The sequence below is a fragment of the Bactrocera tryoni genome, chromosome 3 (assembly GCF_016617805.1).
Source record: "Bactrocera tryoni isolate S06 chromosome 3, CSIRO_BtryS06_freeze2, whole genome shotgun sequence".
In the NCBI taxonomy this organism is placed as follows: Eukaryota; Metazoa; Arthropoda; class Insecta; order Diptera; family Tephritidae; genus Bactrocera; species Bactrocera tryoni.
This window is the reverse complement of record NC_052501.1, coordinates 15,255,297-15,275,023: the sequence shown is the minus strand read 5'-3', so window position 1 is coordinate 15,275,023 and position 19,727 is coordinate 15,255,297. Positions and strand designations below refer to the sequence as shown.

Sequence of the window (19,727 nt, the reverse complement as noted above, 5' to 3'; positions counted from 1 at the left end):
TTTTTTTGGAAACTCAAATGTGGGTTTAACCCCTTTATTTGCAGCTATTGATATCAGATAAGCTTTGAAAAACACAGTCATGCTAACCTGGAAAATTGGTGCTATTTAACGAGCATCTTGAGCGAAACAAACTTATGCAATTTGACTGCCTTTGGAGCCACCGAACAGTCGGGCGTTGCTTGCGAGCTAACATTTATTGGTGTTTTTCACAAGTTCAGATCTTTCACGATCAGCACAAGGAAATCTGAACCTTGTCAGTTTTTAAACTAAGTTTCTCAAGCTTATCAAAGTCCAAAGTAGCTTCTTAGGTGGTCTTTAAGTTAGCTCGCATTTATCTGAATATTTTAGAATTAGTTCCTATTTCTTGGCAAAATTTTTAAGCTGTAAATAAATGTACTTTTCCACAGAAAACCCCTAGCCAGTAGCGTGTTGAACAATCCATTTGTCTGAAATGGACCAGAGACCTATTTTTTTTTTTTTTTGCAAAATGAGAAAAATGCGTCACCACTTTTACATTAAGAACTCATTCGCTTAGCAGTTCGTTGCATAAAGTTCAAAACATGCATAGTTTGTCTCTTTCAAATTACTCTACTAAAACTACTTCGGGCACAGCATATGTGAAACCACATTCATAAATGAAAAATGGAAGAAATCTCGCACATACCTAAAAATCACAACTGCATGCGAGCAACCTGTTCACCGATTTTGCGAATTTTGTCATTTTCAAATGGCTTTGCACTCGTTTGTCCCTCCAAAAATGACACACCTGTCAAAATTATTGGCCCTTCAAACCAAATTTCCGTTTGCCGTTTATCGCAATGTGTCCACTCGCTTCTCACTGGCGGGCATACAAAAGCACATATGCTAATCACAAAAGCCAAAGCAAACAGCAATCGACAACAAAAGCAATAAGAGCAACCAAAGCACAAACAGCACGCATCAACGTTGACAGGCGAGGATTAGCAAATGTCTGTGTGCATGTGTATGTGTCAAAATACATACACCTGCACATATTGCCAAACCAGAGAAACAAAGTAGCAAGCCCCACAGCGCTTTGGTGGTCGCAAATATTTGGCAAAATGCGTTTGGTAACTAGCGGTGAATGCATTTGAGGGGAGTAAAGGAGAAGTATGTGCTTTTGCGCTTTGTAATGATAGTGGTTTATCAAACTCGCGTAGCCAGTTATGTGTGAAATATCAAGTTGAGTTGAAGCTCACTTGCGCATTTACTGTCAGCTAGACGTGAATAATGAGCTAAGTATAAACAGACCTATTCCGAAATACGAGGTATAATTGTTAGGTTTTCAAACTATCAAATATTTTATTTTGGCTTAATGAGGGTAAAGAAGTAGTCTAGCGCTTAGGTTTCTTATATGTATTTCTTCTCATTAGTCCTCTTAGCTCGGAACTCACTTGAAGCGACACACTCAAAGCTTTCGACTATGACTACCCTAATTATTGCTGAATTCTAACATATAAACTAAAAAAAGAAACTGTCGCAGACGAGAAGCCTTTCAATGGCAGCATGTGAGATCAAATAATCTGTACAACTGTTTCGAAAACATACGTATTGTTTGAGAAACCACCTTTTATAAAAAATACGAAATGATAAAATTAAGTTCCAATATAAAGGGCTTGTTTCGGTGCTTCAAAATAGGCTTCAGTTCTGGCGATCAACTCTTAGTTTCACAAAAATTTCTTCCGAGCGCGCATTCTTTTGAAATCTGAGAACAGGAAGTAGTCGCTGGGAGTCATATCTGGAATATACGGTCGATGTGAAAGCAATTCGAAACCTTGACTTCTGACATGGTGCGTTGTCTTGGTGAAACAAAACTTTTCTTTCTTGAAATGCAGCTGATTTCGGCTTTCAAACGGGTTTAATAACGCTATGGATCGCCTTCTTTTTTTAAGTTAGTCAATAAAGATTGCACATGCACTTGCTAACCGACTTTTGCGTTTTTCTACGCTTTGGAGCGGGTTCTTCATGTGCAGTGCAGATAAGTTTCAGTTGGACTTCGGTGTGAAATAATGAAGCCATGCTTCATACAGTATCACATATCGACGCAATAACACTTGAACATCTTCAAACACTGCTCCAAATCACCATCTCCTCATGGTTTTTCTTCAAAAGTGAGCTCGCACGGCATCCACTTTGCACAGATATTCTCATTGCCAAATATTCGTGACTGTTACAATGTACAGGTTCAGTTGATATCTTTAGAGTACCTGCTATCTCGAACAATTTCACTTTACGTTGATCCAAAACTATTTTGTGGACTTTTGTGATTTTTTCGTGGGTGGCATCCTTTTTTGAGTGTCCAAAGCCTATTTCGAAGGCAATGATATATGTACAAGTATACTGTTTGATCCGATTTTCTTGCTAAAAATAGTATAAGAAATTTAAAATTAAAAAAAAAATGCATCGTTCATCAACTTGAAGCGCAATAAATACGAAAATAGCAGCAATAAAAGCACATTAAGCACAATCCCTCACAAATGCACTTCAGATTACTCAGACCATTCGTCAAATGGGAAAAAATTGAAAATCACAGCAAACAGAAATCTAATTGCGAAAGGCAGACGATATATCGTCGTACTTAAACCGTTATTTGTCTCAGACATGGCCGCAGACACATCGAATTGATTGCGCTGAAACTGCAAATCACATTTACCTCCGATCGGCCAATGGGGGGCATTAATAATGCAGACGGAACGTTGAGTGCGAGCGTGTTGGCCCAATGCCAATTGTGAAAATACGACGTAGTAGAAACATATATATACTATATATTTAGACAGAAACATAGATCAACCGCAGAAGCAACGAAACAGACGAATGATGACGTCAGCTGAAATATTTTTGAGACAATAAGTGAAGTGACGCTGCACAAAATGCAAAACAATGACAACCAAAGCAAATTTCGACAATGCCACAATCGCCAAATAAAGATATTCAGCGGAATATTCAGCAAAATGCGAAAACAGAAAACACCGCACAGGGGTACGATTCGTTAGCATTTTAGCGACACAGCTTCCAACACGTTGCCGTGGCGGGGCAGTCAAGTGTTATAGAGGTTAGCTAGCAAAAAGCAGAATATTTTATATTTTTCAACAAATGCAAACGTGAGTTGGAAATTTAAGCGGCACACAGACACAACCATGGACATAAATATTTATTATGCAATTTTAGAAGGAGTTGGTGGCACGAAATGCGTTCACGCGCATGACAAAAGGTCTGCGTAGGCCTACAAATAAGCTGTGCACAGGTGGCATCGTTGGAAATACGCTGCATTGTTGCTATTAAAGGTTCGCTTGGTCGTAAATTACGAGTATCATGCCATATTTTTTTGTTTCCAACTTCAAAAAGACGCATTTTTTACGCATTCGCTCACTTTTTCACTTTTTTAGGAGTAGTTTTTGTAAGCCTACCAAAGCATATAGGCCCGGCATGACTTTAACAATTTGCATAACTAAATTTCTTAGCAAAATGGTAAAAGGAGTGTGTATGCCTTAAAACAATATTGCTTTCAAATACACTCAGGTTTGACACAAAACATTACAAACACGATAATAATAATGGTTTACAAGTGATGTTTAATCGAAGCTGGAATAGTAATACTCCATAAAAGCGGTGAAAACTATATAGACAGTTATTATATGTGACCTGGTCTACGAAAAGGGAGCTAACGTGCGAAAACTAGTTTTCTGGGAAAAGCTGTTAAAAATAATCGTCAGTTTCTCGTTATCACATTAATTGTTCTCCTTTTTTTTGACACCTAAGCCTCCTTTCCGTAGACCAGGTCACATATATTAAAAATAATTATTGAGCAATGTGCCTACATACTCAGAAACTTAAGAAAGGTGCATGTCTTTGATAGAATAAAAATTTTACGCCTGCATGTAGGCAACGTTTTATTTGATTTAATGATGATTCATTTTTTGTAAATATTTCTTTTTGATAGCAACTGTTTAAGGAAGTTATACACTACTAAACGTTTTGGGTTTTGGAAGATAATCCTATAATTTATAAACCTTAAAGAATAGCAATAATTTTTAGCTCTTAAATGAAATAAATGAGTATTTAAATATCTCCCAATCCTCTTATAGTTGTAATATATGTTTATGAATAATATATTTGAAGATTATAAATGCAACTGTGAAAAGGGAATAGTGATCACAACTAATCTCATATAATGATACTGTTCCAACTTCCTGAAAACATGATAACTCTCTTACGAATAACTCCAGAAACATATAATTAGGTATTGAGGACGTTATAGCAGACAAAAATATAGACCACTTCACGAATTTACTTGCTATCTGAACAAATTTGACTTTGACTGGTTCATTTAAACTAAGCGCCTATCGAATCAATACTACTTTTATTATAGATTTTATTGATCTATTGTTATGTTCGTGTGAAGTTTAATTTTTATATGTCATTTAGTGTGTATTGTGAGCCGTTTGTCCATTGATTTTTACCATAAAACAAAAAATCAACAAGTCTGCTTGAAATTTTCATGTTCCCAGCAGAGAAATAGGATTTCAACACCTATTATGGATCGACTCAACAGATTTTGGTTAATGTTTGGAGTATGAAGGGTGTTAATGTTAGGCTCCTCCCAAAACCCTTGACAATATAGCTGAGGCTCCTACATTGATTAAACACATCATTACTAGTATCGAGACATGGGCTTAAGGGTATGACGCCGAAACTGTTCAACAATCTAAGAAAAGGCAGTCAAAAAATGAGCCGAAGAAGAAAAAAAAAACAAAAAATGTCTGTACGGAAAATAAGATTGGCATAATGTATTGGTTCAGAAGCCTATTTTAAAAGACTTGTGTTAAAATACGTACAAATCTAGTGTTTCTTTCTCAGTTCGGGTCAAATTTTATGGTATATCAAACAAAATATAAGCCAGTTTACTTGTATAAATTGACTAGGAAGACACTGTCCACTTCTGAGTAAAATTTCATATCTCAGAAATTCCTCAACTTTTACCAATTAAGGTAATAGTTTTGCCATAATTTGAAAAAAAAAAAATTATATACGTATGTATATAGGGTCACTACAAAAGTAGACCGAAAGGGATAGCAAACGACACCATATTTTTTCCCGCTCTTTTGACAATTCTCTTCATCAAAGTTTGCAACTTCATGATGGAAAGATATACGAACCAACAGCGAGTCGAAATTAATCAAATTTACTACCGAAATTTGGAGTCAGATATCGTCCTGTCAGCTCAACAATTGAGCGTCTCTTGGAAAAATTTGAATTTACAGGCACTGTACAAAATATCTCCGTGCCAGTGAGACAAAGAAGAGCTCGTAGTGTCGAGAATAATGCTGTCGCTGGTGCATCAATTGAGGAAGACCCAACTCAGTCTCTTACACGTCGTTCTCAGCGTTGGGCATCTCTGTGACGTCGTTGTGACGAGTTTTCCGCAGAGATCTTGACCCACTTTCATACAAGATTAAATTGACGCAAGAACAGAAGCCGCCACAGCAACAAAATGTTCGTAAATTTGGCTGAGCAACAACTTGAAAATGAGTCACCATTGCATCCCTAAAAAAATACGGTTTGATGCGGTTTATGGGCCGGCGACGTCATTGAGCCGTACTTCTTCCGTGATGAGCAAGACCGCTACGTTACTGTGAATCGAAATCGATACCGCTCAATGATAACCAATTATTTTTGATCCGAATTGGATGGTATGGGTTTGGGCAACATGTGGCGCCACAAGCCACACAGCGAATGTCACAATCGATTTGTTGAAAACCAAGTTTGATGAACGTGTTATGTCACGAAATCGCCCAGTCAATTGGCCGCTTCTTTTCAACTTGAAAACCATCGAAAATTGGATTCAGCGTCTGGACTTCTGCAAGCTTGCCCGTGATGACAATGCAAAAGAAATCGAGCTCCATACATAATAGCATCGAATATACTTTCACGGGATTAAAGAATTTCATTGATATCCCAAACCGTTTTATTTAAAAAACTTTTGTAGCGTTTACTGTAGTCATAATATCTATACATTTCAACTTCTACAAATGTACCTACATATATCCAATACTATTTGATATATTACAATAATTCTCTCTATAATTTTCAGGATGAATTGGAAAAGGCTGACGCTTTTCTCGTAATCTACTCTTGCATTGACAAGGAGTCATTCACACGCGCCAAACATATACTATCACGACTGCAGGATATGGATTTGATACGCACACGTCCGATCATTTTGGTGGCGAACAAAATTGATTTGGCACGTTCGCGTGCGGTTTCCTCACAAGGTAAGCGAAACTGAGAGTTGGAAATTTAAATGCAGAATGCAATTGCACATGAGAAAAGCAAAGCAAGTGAAGCTTTAAGAACTTAGTCAGGTTTTATTGGAGTAAAGTGGGACTTAAATGAATTTTAGTGCCTTGAAACGCACAGCTTGTTGTTTCCGGGGATTAAGCACAGATTTTCATTTAATATGCAATAAATTTCACAAAACGAAATTTTAATAAAATTTTTTGGGAAGCTTTATAAGCCAAAAAAATTGAAATTATAATTTCTAACTATTTTCTCAGCAGAAAAATTTTTATTTTTTTGGCGAAGAAACTGCGTTCTTCAAGTCTTGGCAATAATTTTGCACGCGTTGCCAACTTTTGCAAATTAAAGGTAATTCATTGCGCGCTTCAATAATATTTCTATTGCATAGTAGCATACTTTGAGGCGCTGCATATATACATGTGTATGGGTAAGGGTGTAGCTAATTGGTTGGCTTTACGCGCACTTGAAAGCGCGTTAATTAGAAGACTTGCGCCGTGTAACGGTACATTTGAGCTGAGTGTTTAATTAAAGCAAAGGCTTACGAAACCAAGTAAGGCGTTAGGAACAGCAAGTGTGATGCGGAATTTTCCATTCTCTAATACAAGTGTGGTACTAAAGCATTTGGAATTTTCAGTTTTTTATGTTTTATTGAGGAGAATTGGGTTTTTGAAGCACAACTTTTAAGCAAAATTTCTAAGAAAACAAACGCTTTTGAAGCAAAACTTTGCTGTAAAAATTTCTTAGGAAGCAAAATTGCTTTGGACCACCCATACATTGATATATTTGCTTTAATGGCACTTACCTCGGACACTTAAGTTCACATTGAACCACAAAGTTTGACAGTCAACTATAGAAAACTACTAAAAAAATCTGTTGAACATGACAAACTTCCAGCATACCGTCTTGTCGAGTCGAAATAACTGCAATAGTGAAAGGAATGTCAAAATGGAAAAAGGAAGTAGTTAGACAACAGAATAGCGAAAAGTTTGCGCAAGCAGCATTAGATATTGTGCCGTGGGAGAATGCGTGTAAAGCAAAGTTTTTCAATTTTTTCTTGATATCCCTAACAATGTTGGTACAAATGCATGTCTACTCATTTATTGCTTTTCGCTTTATTTTTAACTCACTTACGACTATCTATTACCATTCACAGATGGCAAATGCGTCGCCTGTACATTTGGCGCCAAATTCATTGAAGTCTCGGCGGGTATCAATCATAATTGCGACGACTTACTGGCTGGCACTTTGACACAAATTCGTCTCAAAAAGGATCAAAATTTATTGCATGTAAGTGTAGCATTAAAGTGTCGAATTTGTGTTGTCTCTCGTCTGTAGGCACTGAAGAATATTAGAATTAGTGTGTAAGCGTATGTGTGTGTTTTAGAAAAATTAGCAAAAAAAATATTGATGAAAAATAAAATTTAAAAATTAAAATTTCTCAAAGTGTCACAGGTGTATATACAAAAAAATATTTCAAAATGTATTTCCCAGGTTAATTCAAAATTTAATTTAATTTTATTTTAACTGCCTGTCTGTCTGGCGTGACAAGCAGTTTGGGCCAAAGAATAATTGGCATTCACAATTGTGTAACTTAAAACACATTAACACACACATAACCAAAACTGTTGCATAATTCATATAATAAACTTCATATTCGAAATAATTAATGCTTTTTATTCTTCTTGTTCTTCTACTTTATTCATGCCTTCTATAACTAATATTAATACGATCATCATTTCATACATGATTGCTGAAATCACAAATTTTCTGAAACCTGATATTGTCTTCACTAATACTTTCTTTATTTATAAATTAAATTACCATTACTTTAATGATTACAATAACCATTACCCTTAATATTACCAATAACACTACAAATAAACAATTACATACCAACTAACAATAACACTACTACTATTATTTTCAAAATTAAATTATAAATTACATTAACATTACCAATACGATTACAAATACGAATATGCTGAAATTTTCTGAAACCTGTTATTGTCTTCACTAATGCTTTCATTGTTTATAATTTTAATTTCCATTACTTTTACGATTACATTTACCATTACCATTACTGTCAATATTACTATAAACATTAAAAATACAAATTACATTACAAAATTATAAACTACATTCACATTACCAATACGATTACAAATACAAATATGTTGAAATCATTTTTTTATTATTGTTATTGTCCTCATTAATGCTTTCATTATTTAAAATTTAATTACCATTACTTTTATGATTACATTTACAATTACCGTTAATATTACCATTAACATTACAAATAAAAAATAAAACCAACTATCAATATCACTACTACTATTTTTTTAATTAAATTATAAATTACATTAACATTACCAATACGATTACTAATACCTTCATCACTTATCATAACAATTATTAATAATTTCATTACATTAACATTACAAATACCATTACAATTACAATATTAACACGATTACTATTAAAATATTAATATTAAAATCACATTTACTTATATCATTAATTTTTCAATTTCAATTACAATTCTGGTAATCATTACACTTATAAATATATTTGCCATAAACATTGCCATTACACATCTGACAAATGTTCCGTAACCATTATATAACATTTGCTATCATCATTACACAACCAATACCATTACAATTATCATTACCATAATCATAAATGTCACTATTTTCCATAACTATCACTATTTTCTTTTTCATTCCTATTAATATTGCGATTAAATTACTAACACCATTACATTGACCATTACCATTTCCTCATACTACTCTTTACAATTACCACCTACTTATTTGTGATGTGAAAAAATTCTGCCTCTCCGTCTTAACTCCTGATGTAAACACCATTATAACCACTGATGCCCCGAATTACCCCTACCAAATTGAATTGGCTTGTTCGTGTTACCCATCTCTTTTGAAAACCAAAACTCTCGCCCTAAACCCGAAATTATTATTTTATAATAAAACCACCTCCTTTGAACAGAATCCAGATGGTACTTCACGTACTGGTTCTAAGAAATCCAAAGACAAACATAAAGATAAAGACAATAATAAAATTAAAGAAAAAGAAAAGGTTATAGACAAGGCGCTAGAGCACAATGGCGCTGATTGTGTAAATGAGAAAAATTCTGAAAATTTGGTGAGTAAACAAAAATCAATTAATGCAACAACGCAATATTGGAATCATTTTATAGCATAAGCGTGTTTACCCCTTCCTTCAGCCCAACTGTAAATAGTATACCGTATAATCTCTTGTTCTGAGGGAACTTTTGCTACGAGAATTTTTTTGCTTAGAAACCAATGTAAATTTGAAAAAAATACGGTGTTTTTATATTCGTATAGAAAAAGTATGTACATATATATATATATGTATTTATACTAGTATATAAGTAATCTGTAAAAACTTCTGCATGATTGTAACCTTAATGAATCTATTTTTGTTTTAATTTTTTGATAAAATTTTTCTTATCTATAAAGGGGATGAAGATATATGTATGTCACAAAGAAATTGGGTCACCGGGTAGAAAAAAACCGCAATTATAGTTCAAACCCAAAAATATAAGGAAACAAATATCTTCCTATCAGTGCGTGTAAGAAGTAAGAAGTTAGTGCCCTCAAGTTTAACGAGGAAGGCTAAAAATCATATCTTAATGAAAACCTCTTCGGTCTCTTTAACCTAATCCCAAAAAATAAGAGGAAAATTAGCGGTACTACTAAAATAGTATCGAAAAATGCGTTGCCAATTTTATATAAAAGTATTTGTTTCTTACAAACGATACGAACTTTTAAGTCTTTCTCGTAAAAAATTGATTATCGGTCCCAATCCAAGGGTGCCCTCTCTTGCAAACTCATCGGCCTTGAAGTTTCCCAAACAAGTCTGATATTAAAGTAATTTGAGCCTAACATTGTTTGGTCTGATACCCTTTAATAACCTTTAAGCGCAAAGTGAGCGAGCTCAAAGTGAACGCACACACCTTTGAAAGAGAGTACACCTCGCAGCAATGCATCTAATGCTACCTTAATGGCAGCCACCTCTGCTTGACAAATGTTACAGCGATCCGGTAGTCTAAAACTATATTTGACGTTGAGCTTCTTACACAAACCTTTCTCCACCCAACCCCGTTAGTTTCAACAATTTTGTAAAAAAAAAGCTCACCTCACGGCTTCGCCCATCTTCGGTATGTGAGCTGAGAAAAAATATTAGCATTGGACTCTATGATACAGTGATCTAAATGCAGTCGAAAATGGAGAGAATATCAGAATGTACTCTAACCAGCTTTTCTGGGTCTTATAATGCCCTCCTCAGCAATGCACCTGAGGGTATATCGACGAGTGCTATTGTTAGTATTACACTACACTGATGCCAATGAAAGCCGTTCTTTGAACACGTTCAAGCTACATAACGGATGTCGCTTTTTCGGCCCGAAAGAATTGACAACCTCCAAAGGAACAACACTTGAAAACGAATTTGACAAAACAGAGACATACGACATTCTAAATAAATTAAAAGACAAAAGTAGACCAATAGCGACATCAAACGACGGCATATTTTTCCACGATTTTTTGACATTTCTCTTCAGTAAGGTTTGTAATTTCATCGTGGAAAGATATACCATCCAACAACGAGTCGAATATAGTAGATCTTGATCTACATCCATACATCAAATTGACGCAAATGATAACCGAATATATTTGGCCCGAATTGGTTGATATGAACTTGCACAATACATCGATTCGTTGAAAATCAAGTTTGATGAACGTGTTGTCTCACCAAATAGCCTAGTCAATTGGCCGTCTCAGTCGTGCGATTTGAAACCGTAAAACTATTTCCTGTGGGCCTACGTCAATTCGATGGCCTATGCCAATAAGCCAGCGATGAAACCGTTATATACATATGTACGTAGACTCACAGCTACAGACTTTATGATACTTTCAATTAGGGTCTACGAGAGAGTGTGTATTTATTTATATTGATAAAAAAATTGATTTTTTTATGAAGAAAAGTTGAATAAATACATTAAAAATACATATTTTGAGATCTTTATGTAAGTAGTTTTTTAATAATTATATGTATATCTGATATCGGTTTCAAACGTTCACAAATTATAAATATTTATATTACTAAAATATAAGTATGTAATTATTGTTAAATATTGTACCCTCAATTTTACATACAGAAAATCCACTTTTCACTTCCTTAACTATAATTACAAACAACTACAGTCATCTTTTATATAAACTAACTGTTATTATAACCGTTTTTTGCTAATATTTAATGTCTATACCTTTTCTTATTATATATTATATGTATGTATGTATACTCGTACAAATTCTAATCACACACAATGCACTTTCAGGGCAATCGAGATGGCGCCTCCTCGCCGGCGCATTGGTATAAGAGCCGCAGCGTTGTATTGGCCAGCATGAAGGCGCGCCAAATGCTCACCTGGATACTGGGCAAAGAAGATTCGAAATTTAAAAATTGCGAGAATCTGCAAGTGCTCTAAAGAGCAATGCAACGGAGCGGATGAAAATGTCAAAGTGAGATAAAAATGAGAAAAAACAAAAAATCAAAAGTTGGACTGTCTGAACAAAATGAAGGAATTTGGTACCATAACGGGACACATGTGTGTATATAAAATAAATATGTGTAAATGTAGAAAAAGCATTTCATATTTATAAATGTACGTATATTACATAATATATTACGTTACTAAACTACATAAATTATATATGTGTATATATGTAACTAGCTAGATGTATTGAACTTACCTACATATGTACAATATATGTATGTATTTATAGCTGTATATATATAGAAATATATATTTACTCCAAATTGGTGAGTTTAGGTTAGGTGTGACATGAATCAATATTCTTATACCGAGATATATAGCTGTAGGTGTAGGTAACTCTGTATGTATTTGCTCCATAAATTTAAATGACGTTCTTATTTCAAGTGATAAAATCAAATGGCAAAAATTTTATAGTAGCTCAACAAAGGAAGCGAAGCAAAGCAAAGCTCTTTCCTGACCAAAAGCTTGCGAGCATGCGCTTTGGCGTTCAAACCAATTACCTACAAAATGAAACGCAGCACTTTCAGAAATACCGGTTTCGTTTTAAATTTAACTAAACAATAGCTGAGAGAATTGTCCAATGTGTATTTATAAAATATAGTAAATAAAATATTATGAACATTAAAGTAGTTGAATATTTGTATAATTATCAACAAAACAATATATGTAAATTTAAAAAATATATATATAAATGTGTAAAAAATATGCCGAAAAGTTATATTTTTGACTTTTAAAGCCTTTTGGTTAAGCAACTAAATCTATTCGAAATTCTTGCATAAAAACAAACTCTTGGCAGCACTGCCGCTAAACCGTTATTAAGGAATTTGACAGTAACAGCTGATTTGCTGACGTCAGATAGCAATTAAGCACAAGAAGTTTGTTGTAGACCTTGTTTCGTTATAAAAAAAAACCTTAGCAACTTCAAAATATAATTTTTAAAAATCAAGTCTTTCATACGAGACCGCTTCCTATGCAGAAATCCACATTTTATCACTAAAATCTCTTCTGGAATTCAAAATGTTTACACACTAGCTAAATTTTTTAGAAACTTGTTCTCTCCAGCTAGCTTCATTATGTTAAATTTGCATTTTCATTTTCAAACTAGAACTATAATTCAAAATATCATACTTTTCATTGAAATCTCTACTGGATTTTAAAATGTTTCTTAATTTCTATTACTTAAAAAAATAATATATCAGCATATTAATACAAAATCAAAAGTAATTAAGTAACTTAGGCTTTAAGCGAAATAACTGTACATAATAGAATGAAATCATGAGCTCAGTAAAGCTTTACAAAAGGGAAGAAGTTTGAGTAATAATTAAAATGATAATAATTTGTCAATGCAATTTTCTTCAAAGTGTACTTTGATTAGAAATGTATGTAGTTAATTTTTGATTTTGTATATTATATATTCATCAAAGCATTCTTCCCTTGCCTAGTTTTTAAGGTTACCATTTTATAAATCAGCTAACTAATATGCTAACTATAAGCAACTATATACCTATTATATACAGATATATTTCTGCCAAAGTGCCCATTTCTTAAATGAAAAAAATTCGTATTAATCAAAATTATTGAAGAAATATGTATGTAAATGTATAGACTATACCCAAAGTTTTTCTAAAAGTAAACTGTTAACAAAACTCTATCATATTTACATAACTAAGTTACTAACCTACAAAAAAATTTATTATAGATAACTATATGCTTAAAATATCAATTTGTTTTGAAAGAAGAAAGGTGTCGGTGTAGACTATAGAAACTATTGTTATTGGCAATTTTTTGGTTTGTAAGAGAATTTTTATTATTTTAATTATACTTTTTCAACATCTCATCTAAAATTTTATTGCTTGTCTTAAAAGTGGTTAGAATATTACAAAGACGGGATTGTAGGGAGATAAGCTCGAAATATTTTAGTTATTCGGCGACTCTTTTTACAAGTTAGATTACAGCAGCCATTTTGCCAAATTTGAAAAAAATTTTTTGGGTTAAATTATATTAAGTTCTATAAAAGAGGCATTAAGGGTTTTATATCTGCTTGTGAACTTCAATAACCGGTTTTTTTTTTGCCGAATATAACTATATACATTTTCAAATATTCTCCGAAAAATTTAAAGTGATCCGTTTTAGTAGTTTTTTACAACTCCCAAAACTTTAAACGCATTTTTCTCGAAACGCGTCTTTCAGAGTCGGTGAGAAAGTTGTCTCCGGAAAAGCTGGACTGATTGAAATTTTATTTTTGTGAGGTATTAGCCGAAGGAATAAGATTTTTCACAGTAACTTTATTTGAGGAATTATGTGCAAATAGAAATATTGCTATGAAAAGTGCTACATATGTATGTTCCTTGGCACCCAAGGGAGGTCGGTGTTATAGATGGGCGAAATTGGTTCATTGCCACCGCCCACTTTTAGATGATATCCTATATCTCAAAAACTACTTAATTTATTTTAAACAGATTTGGTAACACTTTGAAAATGGCCGAAATCCGATGACAACCAAGCCTACTTTCTATTTAACGAACTGCTAAATTCTCTTAATTAATTCTTCCTATATCTCCCACATACCTAACATAAATACATGTTTTCGAACTTCCTGTTCACTTCATACCGCAATATCATGTCATGTCGGTCAATATGTGAGATATTTAATGAAATTCCTATATCCTATTTCTAATAATTGTGTATCCTCTCGCCTTAAGGGGTTATATTCAGTTGTGGAATTTTCCATAATTATTTCTGACAATACTTTTAAATGCTTTGACTCAAAATTCGTACACTCATTATGGTATCTTTTAACTGTATTTTAAGACTTAGTAGTAGTAAAAATATTTATATGGAAAGGAACTACAGCTGATTTCCGGGAGCAACTCTCATAAAAGACGTTTTGCGTTGATCACTATATCTCTGAACTGGATCCTCTACATATATATATAATATATAAAAATTTATATAGATGAAATAACGGCAATATTTTCCCTGGTTTAATATAAAGTTTTGCCGATAGGTGCCGGAGGTGTTTCACAAGCTTTGCAAATTGAAATATTATGAAATGTTCGGTTAAATCCTTAATTATTTGTTATTTATTTATTTATTTTATTGTACTTACTAAATTATTTCACTGCTGTTGATTTTTTCTTTTATTTCATTTTATTTCTGCCATGTGAGGGTTTAAGGTTTACAATACCACTTCAGTCAGAATAAGAGCTATAAATAATAAAAATAATAATAAATATGAGAAATTAAATTTGTGCAATGAAAAAAATCAATTAAATAAAATTTGTGTTTACTTATAATAAAAATATTATTTAAGGCTATGCATTATTTCACACTTATAAATAAAAATCACCTAAAGAATTCTTCCAACTTCGCCAAACAATGTCTTCGTGTTTCAGCTTTCAAAAATGTAAAAAACAGTAATATTTTTCCTCATTTTAGAAAAGCCACTACATCAAAATCTTTAAAAATAATTTTCATTCAAACTAATTATTATTGAGTTCTGCTATTTATTCAACTCAAACACCCATTAGTCATTACTACATTGGAAAATTGGGGTGTTTACAATAGAAATCTGTATTTATAATACTTGTGTAAAAATCAATATAAAATGTATATGTATTTGTCTTCCGTGCAAGTATTTATAAATTAACTGAAATGTTTTTCATACATATGTACGTATGTATGTTATTAAAAAGAGATACAAAATTAAAAAATAAACATTGAAAAAGTAGGAGAATAATGATTTTATAGCATTAAGTCAATAAGCAAAACTTTTCGAAATGAATTTATTGATGGGAAATGAAAAGAAATAGCAAGGGAAATTTCAGAAGAAAAATTGGCTGTCATGTTTTGTGAGCGACCAACTAGCCATGCAAAACATTTACAAATATTAACTGCTGTACATACATATGTACATATTTAAAAGTGAATTACTAAAGAATATACAAAAATATTTTGCAACACAGGAGAAACGAGCGAGAGCAACAATAAATCAAGTGGAAGCAACAATAAACAAGTATTAATAGTACTTTTTCTGAATTGATGTATGTATGTATGTATAATAATAATGAAAAACACCAATACAAATCAATAGCTATTAATTAACAGTAAAATATTTACTCTTTTAAGTTGTCTTGTGTAATCAAAAATATAAATAAAGACAAATAAAAATAAAAAAAAAATTATGACTTGAAAGAATTTAAAAATAAACTAATTACACATTGAATAAAATAAAGCGAAGCAAGTAAATGTTTAATTAAATTGTTGAGCAAGAACTCTCAAACAGCATTATTCATGGAACTAAAAATACCAGAAAATAATCGTAAGTATTCTTCTTCTTTATTGGCGTAGACACCATTTACGCGGTTATAGCCGAGTTAATCGTAAGTATACGCGACCAGAATATACATACATACATAGCAGAGAGATTGCGGCAGAAAATTAATAATTAATTTAATGTTTTATGAAAATATTAAAATCTATCTTTTTACACATATTATTGGAATAAGCAGTATATTTTGCCATTTTTCGAATATAACTCAGTACCGTAAACAAATCTAATTTACCGCTACTCTCTTCACAATACAATTTTTCTAAGTAACCAAGCAAGCAAAGTGAAAAATTAAGAACATTGACAACAAAAGCCTGCTTAATTTTATTGTATTGCATATTTTTTTCGAAAACCTAACATTCTGCTAATCACATTATATTAACGACATAGTGTCAGTGTTAATGACCAAGTAGGTACTAATTTTTTCCATGCAAAATTGTATACTGTGTAAGACAAAATAAGTATTTTCACTGCTGTTGATTTTTTCTACCAGGAGCAAAAAATAGTGAACTTGCTGATAACTTTAAAATTCTCAAATTAATCCTCCTAATGCACTTTAGCAAAGTTTTTTCTAATCCTCGAAACAGTTGTTAAAATCAATTTCCGGAATAGCCTTTAATACGCGTAACGATTCACGTTTAATGTCTTCAATTAATTAAAAACGATTCCGACAGAGAAGTTATTTGAGTTTGCTAAATAGTCAGAATAAATAATAAATTCTGTATGCGACGGTACATTATCTGGTGCAAAAATCAAGAGTTGTCGACCCATAATTCCGATCTCTTTTTACCAATAGGTTCGCATAAACGACGCATAACACTGAAATGGTATTCCTTGTTATGTATACCTTGTTGACAGTTTGGCCAGTCGGCTGGGATTCGGAGCGCACCACACCTCGATAACAGCATAATCTTGATTTTTGACCTGCTTTGACATGGTTTTCTCAATTTCGGCTCACCTTTGCCGCGATATTCAGCCGATTAATGGTCTCTTTATGGGTCGTAAGCATAGATTTAAGACTCATCGCCAGTAATAATATGTTTCATGACATCGCGGTAGTCGGAAAGCATTGTTTCACAGACGTTCGCGTTAACGTAGTTTTTCGAAAAAATTAGTGAATCGTGCTTTCACTTTTCTTCGGTTCAAATGATCTTTCACTTATTCCACGAATTCGGGGTAATCAACATACATACATATATTTTTGTACACTATCAGAAAGTAGAGATTTCGAACGAAGAAAAAACCTGGCCAAACAAAAAAAAACTTTGATATGAGAATTTGTATAATAAATATTCTCTGGTCTTAAATTTCGTGAAAGAAAACACATTTCTGTAAAAGGTGAAAATAAAAAATCAAAAGCTTGGTTCTTTGAATTTTTCATATGTATACATACATACATGGCGATTTAACTTTTTTCACTCGTAGTGTTGCCGGAAGCCGATTAAGGAAAAACTTTTTCTGCTTTCAAAAATTATCGACGGTGATCTATTGATTATAACTGCAATTGCATATCACAACTTAAACTGTATTAAATTAATCACGCACAAATCACCTGAAGCTATTCTTAATAAAGGGCATGAATCATTTAGTAATACATGATATAATGCATAGAGCACTTATTTATCAATGATCTACCATAAAATGATAATATTTTAAATAATATTTGTAAATAACAACTAATAATAGTGATTTCTCAGTAGTACTACGCCATTTGCTTAGCTACATTTTTAAATCGCGCTACTCTCGCGCTGCGCAGTGACGTTTCTGACAGTTGTGTGCTACTTGCACATGCTTATTACATACATAAATATATGTATGTATGCACATACGGTGCACTTATTTGTCAAGTGATTCAAAGCGAACACGGCGCGTAAAGGAAGTAATTTGAGGGACTCACGCAGGCTGCATTAGTACGGAATTGTATGAACATATGTATGTATGTACACTTACACTCACCTTCACGAGCACTTTACGAAGCTGCGCGCTACACTTGCTGTTGTTGCACTGATTTTTTGGAAATATATTTGCTTCATTTGCCGGCTGAAGCAACTCACTAAAAACACTTTCACACTCAAGATTTAGTCACAATACGTTATGTACTTGAATTAGAATATTTTGCACTATTCCTTAAAATAATATTTGCAAAATTCTGTGTCAACTGTTAATTGCGTCGGAAGGTGCGAAAACTAAAAGCTCAATGCCCGTTAAGTGAACTAATTAATTTCGAACAAAACACAGAGTTGGTTTGGCCGTGATTTTTTATTTTGACGGCGCCGAAAATTTATTTTGCGTGCCGGATGTTCAGCTTAGGAAGCGGATGGGGTTTTACTTAGGGAAATAAATTGTGAATTTATGTAGATTTCAAATAAATTGAAATAATTACAAATTAATGAAAGAAAAATTATATTTTGAAAAAATGTTTTGTGGAAATCAAAATTAAAAGATAAAAATAAAAACCCATAAACTTACTTATTTTAATTTTTCACATGAATTTTGAGTTTATGTGAAAAGAGCACCAATTTCACTAACCTAACCTAACCTAGCTTAAAATTGAATTAATTATCGCGCCGGCGTAAATTATTAAAAAGCAACTGGAGCTGCGCAGTTTTAGACAAAATATATATACATACATGCATATGTACATAGTATGTATACATAGTATGTGTGCACTTCGACAGGAAGGCAAAATATTTACATTAAATGCAATGCTTTTGAATTTCATTTTTTTGCGAAAAAGCTTAGAAATTTTCACAACTTTTCTTACTATAAAAGGCAGCGGCAACTTTCGTATTCCAACAAAACGTTGTTAATTGGCCAGAGTTCCATACAAACGCTACCGGAGAATATCAACTTTATAGTCTCAAAAAGTATCTGCCCCGCGACAAAAACAATAAAAACTAGCATGAAGAATTATAATGTAAGTTACTTAGAATAATTCACTATTTTCCTCGATAAACAACTATTACATAACCTTTTTAGCATACGCTAATAACCTCGTTATCGATTACGTCATTCTTTTCAGTGTCAAAACCTCTGCTATATGATCGTGTGCGCTCTCATCGGACTCGCACATGCACGCCCACTTTCTGATTATAATAGCGTTGAGAGTCTCCAGTCTACCACAATTGCAACTGCAGTAGAGCCCGACACGCTCGATACAAATCAACCGGAAATGCAACAACAAAGCACAGTGAACGGATTCGACGGTTTAGTAACGTTGGAGCCCGCTCTTGAAGCGCCACTTCCATTTGAGATGAACGAACGTGTGCATCGTGCTTTGACCGAAGCACAACTCAATGAGCCGGTCGATATGGATTTCGATATGGAACTAGCGGAGGTGAATCTATTCCGTCCACTCTTTCGTTATCGCGCCGAAGTGGCACGCAACGTGGGACGAACGCGGAGAGTTGGCTAACCTTAATTGTTCCTTAAAAGTACTTATATTTATAATTAGCTTAAGTAATTTTTGTACCTCATTATTGGCTA

The 19,727-nt window shown here is 33.1% G+C and overlaps 2 protein-coding genes across 4 annotated transcripts in view; both read left to right on the top strand.

Moving 5' to 3' along the window:
- Nucleotides 1-11,888, top strand: part of LOC120771560 (GTP-binding protein RAD) — a 159,965-nt gene extending 148,077 nt beyond the window's left edge. For 2 of the 3 annotated variants that reach the window (XM_040099623.1, XM_040099622.1), the window contains 4 exons: nt 6,110-6,290; nt 7,469-7,602; nt 9,319-9,474; nt 11,693-11,888. In XM_040099623.1, coding sequence (XP_039955557.1) covers nt 6,110-6,290; nt 7,469-7,602; nt 9,319-9,474; nt 11,693-11,842 — 621 coding nt within the window. In that variant the 3' untranslated portion in view covers nt 11,843-11,888. The remainder of the gene's footprint in view (nt 1-6,109; nt 6,291-7,468; nt 7,603-9,318; nt 9,475-11,692) is intronic. The other variant, XM_040099624.1, reaches the window with a different exon arrangement.
- A 6,222-nt stretch (nt 11,889-18,110) lies between these two features.
- Nucleotides 18,111-19,704, top strand: LOC120771562. The gene is made up of 3 exons (XM_040099625.1): nt 18,111-18,173; nt 19,014-19,158; nt 19,264-19,704. Coding segments are annotated over exons 1-3 (540 nt in total). The 5' UTR covers nt 18,111-18,171; the 3' UTR covers nt 19,657-19,704.
- Nucleotides 19,705-19,727: the final 23 nt, after the last annotated feature.

Coding starts and splice junctions, on each gene's coding strand:
- LOC120771562 (XM_040099625.1), top strand. Junction 19,159..19,263: donor CTAGCATGAAGAATTATAAT/GTAAGTTACTTA, acceptor CATTCTTTTCAG/TGTCAAAACCTCTGCTATAT.